The 12,612-nt window shown below is 39.1% G+C and overlaps 1 protein-coding gene across 1 annotated transcript in view; it reads right to left on the reverse strand.

Moving 5' to 3' along the window:
- The window catches only part of nsmfa (NMDA receptor synaptonuclear signaling and neuronal migration factor a), a 54,489-nt gene that overhangs the window by 22,869 nt on the left and 19,008 nt on the right, over positions 1–12,612 (reverse strand). Inside the window, 3 exon segments of the mRNA XM_051938796.1 lie at positions 487–576; positions 2,803–2,855; positions 8,222–8,290. Coding sequence (XP_051794756.1) covers positions 487–576; positions 2,803–2,855; positions 8,222–8,290 — 212 coding nt within the window.

Here is a 12,612-nt window from a genome sequence, read left to right on the forward strand (position 1 = left end):
AATTCCTTTAGCAGCCTTAAAGCCCTAATTATATTCAGAAGATTGTCCATGCATGCTTGTTGTGTGGTCACAAATCTGCTATTATTGTTTAACTAATTAGAAGGTGGTTGTCATTAAATCTGAACGGTTTAGTTGACATTTTAGGTATATCCAGTCATTTTTTTTAAAAAATAAGTAATTGCTTCCATTATAAATAAATCTAGAATTTGTAAAGACGTGATCATAATTAACATAAACTTTTTTAACTTTTAATAAAGATGTATGCAAGATATATCCCATGGACTTCAAAAGTACCTCAATTATACTTTGACCCAAATAAAAATTCTGAAGCACATACATGTCAAAAATTCATTTTGTGTTCCTTTAGTTACCTCTGTTTTGAAGCCTGTTTTTGTCTGCAGCTGTTAGAAACGGTGTGTCAGCATCTGTGGCTGCGTGTGTCTTTGTGCGTGTTTCGTGCACATGTGTGAGTCTGTGTGAACTCACTGTCTTTGGGGTCATGAGGAGAGTCAGTCTTGACAGGGGTGGGATCGCTCCAAGAACGGCTGAAACTCTTCGATCTACGCTCAGCGAACGCTAGTGCAGGCGGGGAGAGATAGTCACGCACACACACACTAACAAAGCCTGCAAACTGGCCGTTACTTCTACACACTCGCCACCTAAAACACATGAGTGCAAAGGCGGATGCAGCTACAAGTGCACAAATAGAGCGTACATACAACGCCCTGCCTCCTCTGCACAAACGCACAAGCTGCCTACATGTGCAAACCGCCAAACAAGCAAACAAACATACAGCAGACAAACAATCCCTCTGCTGCTCGTTGCTCTTCGTATAATCGTCCGTATGGATTCAGAAAGAAGTCTTGTTTCTCACATTTGCTGAGCGATAAAATCAGCTCTGCTTTGAACTGTAATCACTGCGCTCTGAGTATTTTTAGACTGCTTGAAAGTGTTTGACACGGTTAATCAAATCTGTGTGGTTTTTAGGCTGACAGATCCTCACTAACCCTTTTTTAATTCTTCCCGCTGCTCTTTTCAAGCACTTTGTTCATTTTTAGCTGAAGCATTCATAAGGTCAACTTTTTTGTTTTCTTGCGATCAAAAGGACATGTTTTTGCAAAACTGATGCCATAAGATTTCCTTTGGGAAACAGCTTTTGTAATCATGTCAGCCTGTTGTTCTATTTTATGATCTCGGCATCACGAATTCAGTGATCTTTGTAAGCCTTAAGAGCTTTAACTTTTGTTTTTTTTTATAGTCAAATTTTGTCTTAATTCCCTCAGGCTGTCTTGGGCTCAGTATAATTTTCTGTCATTAAATTTTCTGTCATTTATATGTCATGCCACCAGATTCTGTGACCATAAGGGGAACATTATTTCACCCAAAGCTATGCAGAAGATGTGAGAAGAAATTAGCTCCAGCGGAATAATTTTCTCCTCACAGCAGGAGTGTCTGAGGTGTGGAACAACTTTGATATGACTGTCAGCAGCCTTGAGATTTGAGGATTTAGGAAATCTCTCCAGCAGAAGTCTGCCAATGTGCAATATTTCGAGAGTTGGTGTCACATTTGAGTTTTAATTGGGCTCAGGCTTGTCAGTTTTTAAACAAAGCCTGCTTCTGTTGGGCCTGGCTCTCATCTTGAGCCAAACAGCCTTCGTATTCCGATCACAACAACTAATAATGTGGCAGATGACATCTCAAAATGTTTCACAAAACTTTTGCAAATCCGTGTAAAGAGTGCAACAAAATATTTTTTACTGTACTTTGACATTTGCATAAACAGAGCACTGCTTTTACTTCCATGTTGCGCTACATTCCTGCTAACGTACAAATCTCGGCATCATAATACAGCTTAAAATAAGGTTGTTCTTCATCTGAATGCAGCGTGTCTCCCAGAGAATAGAACTAAAATGTACCAAAACATCTCAGCTGCTTATCAACAGCGTTTACAATTTAAAGATGATCACTAAGCGCACCACATGCAGGCTGCTGTGGAAGTCTGTACACAGAGAAGCCTCTAGTCTCCAAACTCAGTAACTCAGATAACTGTGTGACCAAAAGTTACTTTTAAAAAAGTAAAATAAGCACTTAATTTGATCATTACTTCTATGACTGACAATAACGTTCATTTAATGTGATCAAAATTGTGATTTTCAGCTCATATTCGATCAAATGTGGAGCCCTATGTAATTAAAGCAACTTCTGACATAAAATCCCATTTTGACCTCAAAAAGTCATGTCTGAACAAAAACATCTTGAAATGATTTCTCCTTCAGAAAAACTGCCTGGCTTCTGAAAAAGGTCCTATAAGTTTTAGATTTACACCCTTGTCCTTTACTTTCACAGACACTCTTTGCACAAACGCACAGATACACGCTTCAGTCGTTGCCAACCTTGCTTTGTCTTTTTAAATGCATTTAATATCCATTTTTTCAAATTTAACAACCAAAAACACCCAGAAAAACAAACATTCGAAGCGATACAACAGGAAAAGGCCACTTGCTGTACATCTCACACACTCATACATCTGTATACACACATGCACAGACTCTTATCACTGGTTTATCAAACGCACATCCAGAAATATATATAGAATTCTCAAGGAACGACAATAGAGCGTTTGGAAAAAATCCCCACAAAGCAGCAGCGCTTGTTAGCACACACATGCAAAAACACCAAACGGACAGGAAAAAAATAAATTAAAAAAATACAAAAAAAAACCCACTGATGATGGTGGGGTGAAGAAACATCACAGTCAATTTGAGCAAACGTATCAGCCACACACACACACATCTGACTCACTCTGTGCTTTAATCCTTCTGCTGCCCACCATCCGAAGATGCTTCCGGAAGTTCCTGTGGGTAGCGAAATCAAAGCGGAGGAGGAATAACGGAGGACAGAGGAAGGACCGGAATGTAAAGGAGAGAAGGAGGAAGGGGTGGGCGGGAAATAAAGCCAGGTAAGACGGAGAGGAGCAGACTTTTAGTGCCGAGCTTCTGTTATAAAAAGACATAATTGGTTAAATATACACATTTCCTTGTCAGTCTGAGTGGAAAATAGTGGTCGCAGGGAGCGGTGTGGGTGTAATGTACCACACTGCAACAATACCTCTTCTCATCTTTTATGGAGTAGATTTATGAAACGCAAGAGAGTCATTCATGTAACAACAGCCAAAGGGAAACCCTGCTTTAGCACTGAGTAGGTAGACTCCTCATCAGAGGAAGACGTCGGAGCAACGCTAGGATTTTCTTTTAGCAAGCTGAAGTGCAGAACAATTAATGGAATAAAGACTAAGACACATTTCAGCGTGTTTGTTAATGAAGCTGCTGATTACGTCCCAGCGGCTGCTCAGGCCTTTATCAGAATCTGTAGGAAACTCCTGCTCTATCAGATGAAGATAGTCCTCTAATTAAAGTCTTACCGCAAAGCCGGATGGTTTGTGCTCTCAAGATTAAGAGGCGGCCCAACATGTTTAGCAAACTGCCTCGAATGTCTGTCCCACTAGTCAAACTGCAGGGCAAACTGAGAACCTGCGGAGTGTGACGACTGCAGGAAACAAACCAGAAGTCGCTGAGATCAAGTCTGGTTTATGAGATCCAGAAATCTGTTCTCAACTTAATTGTAACGTGCACAAATGGTATCAAAGAATGACAGCCCTTGGTGACAAACCTACCCTCTCCTTTTCCCCACATATAAGCGATGAGGCCGAAATACCAATTAAACCTGTTGCTTTATCCGTGTAAATCCACTTTTGAAATCGCCACCATGAACACTAACAACTTGCAAATACAAACTATCACAAACCTCATTAATACTCTGCATGTACGTCATGCATACGTCCTATAGAAACCTTTATGGCAACATCTTTTCTGCCTTTTTGCCAGTTTAAGTCTGAAAAGTGAACCTCCTGATGTGCCAGCTCCTGCTCCAGTCATAAGGAATGACTTCCAAAAGGTTAGTCAGTTTTCAATTCAGAATATTTGTATTTTCTTGCTAATAAAAGCTACAAACTGATTATTTTTGAGAAGTGAGCCAGTCTTTTTCCACTACATATTGTTAGTACATTTTAACAAATAATTCTAATCTATATTTTGACAGTATACATATTTTATTTATTTATCTAGTTTATTTAATTTGATCTAAACTGGTGTTTCCTCATTGCATGTGTTATATTGGATAACGTTTCTTCAGTTCTAGTGTTCTAGAGTCCTTTATGGAGGGTAGATGTAGGGGTTGTTTGTATTGTTTTATTGCATTTTATTATCTGTAACGCGCTTCGGGTTGCATTTCTGTTTGTATGAAAAGTGCTCTAGAAATAAATCCTGATTGATATCAAACAGGATTTGAATAGAAGTTGGAAAAAGCAATTATTGGAGGAGTAATTGAAGATATTGGTGTGTGATTGCTCAGTATTGTGAATTCTTGCCTTTAATATAGCGGAAACCATTAAAATACAATCAGTTCTTAAAATGAGGAATATGTAGATTGAATGTGTAGTCGAGTTAAACCAAATGAATTAGAAACGTTCTTTTTTGTTGTTGCTCGTCTGTCTGAGAGCAAAGCGGCTCTAAAACAGCGGATCACTTGCTATCAATTAACAAAACTGCAGATGTACTTTTTTTTCAGTAGATTTGACCAATTTTTTTTAACCTCTTGGAAGTTGAAAATGTTTTCATGTCACCTAGCAGCACTAAACCTGTCAGTGAAACTGTATGTTTGTGTAATTAAACACTCAGGTTTTGCGTCACCACTTCACATTCATTTAGTGTCTTTAACACCAACAGCATCAAGGGTCGGGTAGGTTTTTTTTCTCCTTGTGACTCTGTGCCTCATCCTGACATAATGTTCTATGCAAGAGCCCCAGATAAACATCCTTTTATCTTCCCGAGCCCCTCCCATGTCGCCTCTACATGCACTGTCAGTACACCAAGCTACCAGTCAACACTCATTATTAATGGTCTCTGCATGTGGTTATGTGCGAGTGGGAAGAATATCCATGTTTATCTGGTGATGGAGAAGCACATAAATAGAGGCAGCATAAACAGGAAAGGAGTCTTTTTGTCCATATTCATGTCAGCAGAACAACAGTTACCTTGCAACATCAATGAATCTCGACTTTATCACCTAAAGTTAATTGCATCGTGCCAAAACAAGGTGCAAATGTTGCACTAATTACACAGCTCCTTAACTCACTAATGCAGTGAGTCAGACAGAACCTTTCACCCTGAATGTCTCGTCCTTAAACCTGCTGCCCACAAAGGAAACGTATAGTCGGTTAATGAGATTTAGCCTGAAGGGGAATGTGAGAGAAACCACATCCACCTCCAGCTAATGGCAATCTGGCAGGTCCTCCCACGAACTCACTTTTTCACTTAACTCATTTCGATTTATTTTATATTTTTATATATATATATATATATATATATATATATATATAGAGAGAGAGAGAGTTGGTTTCTTTCTTTTTCTTAAAGGTATATGCACATTTTACCTATTTTTGATTGTCTGCGGCCCGCTCCTGTTTCATTTGCACATCTCTGCTGTGACCTTACAGCAGGAAAAAGTCTGAAATAGTAGATATTAAAATAAAATAGGGGTTATTATGTAAAATGTAATTGGAATGTTGACGGACTGCACTTTTAATTGGATAGGCAGCAGTGTGTGAACACACCTGTGGGTGGACGTGAAGCAGAATAACGGAACTGACCATATGTTTTGAACAGCTATGTGACATAGTAATGTAGTTTGTTATAATGCACATTGTGCCTCAGGTTGTTGTGTACTTACTGAACATAGCTCTACTTAACTTTTGTGGTAGAAGAAGTAATAAATGGTTGTTCGGATACTCTTGTGTTGATCGTGAACATGTGATAATTACGCAGTCAGTAGTCGGTTTGTAAAAAGTGAAAGTACAGCTATTAGAGAGCCTCTCCTGCTTGACAAACACAGCGTGGAGAATTTATTTTCGTATGCGGCAACAGCTCGAATGACTGATTAAACAAAGGAAGAGGCAGCACTTCCTATAAGAACTCCTACTCTGGGTGCTTCCCAGCTTCCATACTGCCACACAATGTAGAATGCCAGAGAAAAATTTAGCCTGCCAGAAATAAAAATGGCCTTTGTGAGGGCAGCTGTAGTACGTGCTTAAAGTAAAAAAGACAAAGTATGGGATTTGGAGCCCGGCCTTGCATAATTCAGAGTGCATTGTTGTTGGGTTTTTTGGGTTTTTTTTGGAGATCAGTTCTGCATGATAAAAGAGGAAACATCTCGCACTGAAGAGTGCAGAAAAAAAATTGAGAACTCTTGAAGTAACGGTGTGATTAAGCGCAATGCTGAAATGGCTCTTTCACTTTTGCTTTGTATGCTGCTTATTTTTAATTGCAGTTAAATTTATCTTCATTATTTTGTTGGATTTACAGAGAACAGTGCATCAGTACAAACACAGCAGGATGTAGGGATCAGATGAGGACCATCCTCTGGCTTCAGGTCCTGCATGCAAGTCGGTAATAATCGGTGACATTGATGTCAATGTCTGTATTTTAAACTGATGGAAATTATTTTTTTAAAAATTTCTCCATCTAATTTGTTTTTGGCTCCAGTCATTGTTAAGCTGCAGAAACAGTTTTAGAAAATGGTGACTGGAATACTGCTCAGTTCAGTGTAAAAGTTTCCAATGATCCAAGGCTTCGAATGAATGGGAGCACTTGGGATTATCATAAAACAAAACTGTAATAAGTACACTGTGCAGCGGTTTAATACCTTAAAACAGCAGCACTAGCACAGTGCACAAGCACCTGAAGAATAAACACATGTTCTAGAAAATCTACCATCAAAAAAACGTAAAACCACTCTAGTGTTTGTTCACTAGTAGGGAAAGTTTTTAACAATTTTGTCCTGAAAGCTGCTAAATACACTTAAAAACCTTTTATACACTTATTAGATTTTTTTTAAAGGAAAATTAATCATTTAAATTTGATCAAACTAATCTTTAAAATAGTGAACAAATTGATACAAAAAGCTTTTTTACTCCCTAAAATGGATATTGGCATCCACTCCAGTGTTGGTTCCAATAAAACCAGTCCCCCTCCCCTCCTGCTCTGTAGCTTAGCCCATGTTTAAACTAATTCAGGGCCATTTTAAAATTCCATTTATGTGTCAAAAGTTTCTAATCCACACTCGTGTTTGCTTCAGTCTTCAGTGAGCAGCTTTACAGCATCTCCGCAAAGAGGCTTTCTGTTTTCAAAGTGTTTGTTAGCAGCACAGAGAGAAAAAGGGCTGAGGAACAAAGTGTTTCACCAAGTCTGACGATTGCATCAAGAGATCCCAGCTCCCATGTGAAATTTACTCTGTTTCATGCTGAGACACAAAGCTGGCTTTTTCTAATTCATTCGCTTTGTGCTGGTTGTTCTGATTTTGGTGGTTGAATACCAAGCTTAGTGTGGCTAAAAGGCCACAATGCGAAAAAATAAACATGCACTTGGAAATGTAACTGCCTCAGGTGGAAGATAGTGACATATTATTTTAATTAGCAGCCAGTCAAGTGTTCCTAAAAGTTTGCTCTGCTGTTTTTTCATGTTCAAATCACTCATTTTGAAGAAATATCGCATACAGTTAATGATGCTGACACTGCAGATGGATGACGCGGAGATGTCAAAGGGATTGAGATGTACTGCCTGGTGTCACATTCGCCATCTGCCCCTTTGTGTCGCAGCATTTGGGCCTGAGTGGGATGGCTTCTGAACTTGTTACTGGAGTCATTGCTCCTCCAAGTGTTACAGAGCCTCACAATTAGCTTCAAGATGTCAGTCCTTCCTCATTATGCAAGATATATTTTAGGGAAAAGCACAAAAAGATTGAACAACATGCAGCTGCTTTTACTGTACTGTGGGTGTAAATGGTGAAGCTTCTGCAGCTGATGTATAGTTTAAAAAAAAGCTTAAACTGCCTATACAGTATGTGCCCGTTTTGATCTTTTCAGTTATATTAAGGGAATAAAGGTGTGATTCACCGAGGTTGGCGGTTCAACTCTGACCCAGAAATTGAGGCACTGTAAGCAGATCCCGGTGCTTTTGAGAGCCGCTGACTTCCTCACACCTTCGCGTGCCATGTTCTGACTCTTTAGCTTAGTCACATTAGATACGGCTGTAAATAAGCAACAGCGGCGCTACGTCGCCAGAAACGAAGCAAAGCAGAGGCTGACTGGGGGGGTGACGCTTCGTACCTCTGGATGACTTGTGCCGAATCCTGCTCCCTCTCTCTCCTTTTTCTCTGCATAAATCCCCGGAAAGCCCTGCCAGGACGTGGCACAGTATTAAAGGGATGAGAGAGGGAGAATGCAGGCATAGCGAGGCGGGGGGGGGTAGGACAGTGCAGGTTTTGTTTTGTTTTTTTAGCTGCAGGGGTTTATTTAGCTGTGAAGGGGACGCCGTTGTAGGTAGGCAGCAGATAGCTTTTACTATAAAGACCAGAGAGGCAAATCACATCACCCAGCTCAAATTTTCTATTCTTCTCACCCTTGAAACAAACACACCAGCCTGCATGTGATATAATCCGTCACCCAATAGAAGCACTAATCTCATGACCTTATGTGACTTTGTTTCATTTGCTCTTCTTTAAAAAAAAATTGTGAGCTTTTGGGGGGGGGATTTTACACTTTTTGACACTTTCCCAGAATCAGTCAAGCTTGTTTGTTTTATATCCTCATGTGAATTTTAAAGTTATGTTGAGTTTGGAGCTTACATTGGCTTAATTCAGCTGCTGGAGGCTGGAAGAAGAAGCAGCAGCTGCACATTCTTCACCGCTGTCTGTTTCATACTTCTTCTTTTTCACAGCCCGGTATGCAGCCATTTTTCACGGATGCATTCTTCTATGTTAAACCCATCATCTCCTAGCAAGCAGCAAAGTTATTGCGGAAGCCTGCCGTTCATTTACTCGAGCCAGTGTGAAACTGGAACATGCTCTGAACTGGCAGAAGGTGATAGCACTGAGCTCGCTCTGGACTTTTACGTGTCAAGGTACAAACACTGTGTGAAATGTATCACTCTCAATGTGCGATTATCTTTTCGGCGGACTTAAGGAACGATTCTGTGAAACTTGTTAATATTTGTTCCAATCAGAGATGGAGAAAGAGCATCTCCAACCCTGCTGAACATAATGGTCTGTGTGTTTTAATGGTACTCCACTGTGGCTACTTAGATTCTGGGAAAGTGGAGGAACCTGGGTAGTAAAACTCCCCCAAAACATCTTGTCACTTCAATGATAAAGGCCGGCATTATTCTTTCTTATTTTAATTTGAAAACTTGCATGAAAAGACCAAAACCAGGAATGTGTGGGTTCTTCTCCCTAAACTTTTCTGCCTAGATTGGGGCAGTCATAAATGAGTTGCCATGAAGTTTTAAAAATTTGACAGAGGTACCTCAAAAACAGGCCCTATTCGGTGAAAATACTTTTTTTGAAGCTTATCATCATGCCTATATGGCATCTTTATATGCTATCTTTTATATGCTTTATATGCTGGCTGAAGTGTTTCCAGTATTAGTTCTCAGCTTTCCACTGTGTTGCCGAGAGGAGTTCTACAGTGTTTAACCACCGGTGAGCTGATGTGCTGAAGCTGCAGCGAGTAGATCTGCACATTCTAAAACAAGAGTGTCAAACATGCGGTCTGCAGCCCAAAACCGGCCCTCCAGAGGGTCCAATCCGGCCCACAGAATGACTTTGTAAAGTGTAAAAATTACAGATAAGACATTAAATGTAAATTATAAATTTGTAAAACTGTAAATTTAAAATTATTTCTAGACCCTGAAAAGTTGTTTTGATCATAAAGTAAAATACTACATTGCTCGTTCATTTTGTCGTTTTTGTAATATTTTGTGTTTTTGTTCTTATTTTGCCATTTTGTGTTTTGCTTTATTCATTTTCTGTATCATTTGTCTTTTTGTTTTTTGTCTCCTTTTTTTATTTTTCGATTTTTGTGTCGATTTGTGTCTAATTTTTGAAACATTTTCTCTTGTTTTAGTTGATTTTTGTTTTTCAGTGTCACATTTGTTGCTTTGATCATAAAGTAAAATTCTATATCATTCAGTTCCACATAGCTGTGACTAAATGTTTTCTGGAAATTGTAATGTGTAAATGATAAACAGAGGCATGATGCTGCTGAAAGTTAACCTATTTTTCTTGAGAAATTTCGGGTTGTTGATAATGTTTAGTAAAAAAATAAATAAAAATTCCTGAAATGTGAACATTTTCAGAATGTACTTTTTTTTGCACTAAAACAAAGGAAAAAATAGGAGTTGTGGTTATTTATAGGTTATAATGCTGTAATTTTACTATTCATTTTAGATCAAATTGGTCTGAATGTGGCCACTGAACTAAAATGAGTTTGACACCTCTATTCTAAAGGATGCAACAGTGGAAAGTTCCATCTTTTTTTTTTTTTTTAGGGCTTTAATCAATGACTGGAGAGGGACTTTAATTGCAACTCAAACAAGAGTAAATATTTCATGTCAAAGCCTACATTCATCCACAGATTTGCACACGTTTGAAACTTTACAGAGCTTTTATAACACTGGGTTGGTGTCTGTGTTGTTGACTTATTATAATAAACTTCCGTGCCTCCATTTATTCTAATGGAGTGTCTCAATGACGTGTTTGTAATAAACAATTTAGGTCAGTGTCACAGTATATCTTTAGCTATCCAGGAAACAGTTTTCATTGGAAGTAATTCATGGTTGGTTTTGGTCCTTTCATGACAATAATAGAAATACAGAACATCACTAGAAGCAATAATATGTTTGCTTAGAGCCAGCAGCAGGAGATTGGTTTGATCAGCAGAACAAAGAAAACTTAGCAAATGTTTGCGTTCAGTAGCGGCTCAGGTTAGTTGGGTTTAGTGAGGTGGTGTGTTGGAGCAGGAGGGGTATGCACAATGAAATGTCACGGTTCTTCTTGTTAATACATCTTCAGCGTTAATGTTAGCGGGTGTCTAATTGCTCAAGCTGCTTTGTACCACTTGATGAAGCTAATGATCTCCTGTTAAACAGACAGCTCAAACTGACTGACTGATAGCTGACTTCTTGCTAAACTCTAACTGAACAGAAGACACTGGGGATTCACATTTTCGCACCATAAACACTTGTTCTCATCAAACCTCTCCGAAGCCAAGTTCCACACTCGGCTCCAAACTAAAGTCAGCCAGCACAGACTCGGCGATAATTAGGCCGGCTGTGGAGCAGAATTAGAGCACTAACACGACTGCCACAAAATTTTAAATGGCCCAACTCGGTGAGTGAGTGAGTGTGTGTGTCTGAGAAATTGAAAAAGCTGCAAGGTGGATGTGAGCTGGAAGGGTTTAGGTCATCCAACATGCAGGGACAGTTTCTTGACTTACTCAGCTGCGATGATTACACTGGAACTTATCCCTGCTGTTGCATTAAAACCCTGTAGCTCAATTTTCAACCTCTTTATGTGAATTAAGACTTCATTTGTGCTGACTGGGCTTCTATTTGACCATTTATAGCTGTCAGAAAATCAATCCTTACAGAAAAAAATGTTACATGTAGGTTTTTCCATATTAAGAGTTTTGTTTTTTTTTTAAACAGATTTCAACCGCTTCCTAGCACCAGCTGTGAAAACCCACATGCTTGCACATGTGTGCTCACATATACTCCATCATTCTGCTTTGTAGCGATTAGTTTCCTCTACCTCAGCAAATGCAGCCCAAGGATGAAGGTTAAATGGTAAACATCAAAGCTAAGGGGACAGCATTTAAGGTTAAGAGGTAAGTAAACGGAGAAGATAAAAAAGCAGGCAGGGAAGAATACTCACGATATCCTGTTTGAGCGTCCCGAGATTAATTAGCATGCAGGAAAAGAAGCAAAGAGAGAAAGGGGGGGGGGGAGCACAGTTTAGATAACAGTGAGCAAATAAATACACAGAGAGGGGAAAGAACTGCGAGAAACATAATGAGACAAAAAGTTATTGTTCGACCTCCATGAATAAAAAAGTCAACTGGTAAGGCCACGTAATTGCTGCTGGTCTGTGCTCGTTTAATGGGCCAAATGAATGGCCACTTATGCAGCGTGCCGGCCGACTGTGCGCTCAGAACATGATCTAACGAGCACCTAATACGAGATGAAAGGTGAGAGCGAGAGAGATACGGTTTTAAAAGAGATCAAAATGAGGATGACGGACAGAAACAGATTGCTGGAAACTGTGGGAGATTCAGCATTTTGATGCGAACCGGTTGTGACAGTTGAGATATCTTTTACAGCCGCGATGCTCCTGAGACAAGCTGATATCACACTCCCACGGATAAACTTAGACTAAAACAGAGGGGTCGATGTATAACTGAGGGACATTTGAAGTCCATGGGATATATCTTGCATACCTTTTTATTAAAAGTAGAAAAACTAATGTTTTTTATGGAAAGAATCACTTAATAAAAAATGACTGAATATCACTAAAGTGTCAACTAAATAACTGTCCAAATTTAATAACAACCACCTTCTAATTAGTTAAACAATAATAAAATGAGCTTGTAATTGTTTAAGTTGAGATAATCATGAGAGGTATTTCTTTTTTGCCAATATATCAAGTTTTATATGGAAAATAAAT

The sequence above is a fragment of the Acanthochromis polyacanthus genome, chromosome 18, assembly GCF_021347895.1.
Source record: "Acanthochromis polyacanthus isolate Apoly-LR-REF ecotype Palm Island chromosome 18, KAUST_Apoly_ChrSc, whole genome shotgun sequence".
Taxonomy (NCBI): Eukaryota; Metazoa; Chordata; class Actinopteri; family Pomacentridae; genus Acanthochromis; species Acanthochromis polyacanthus.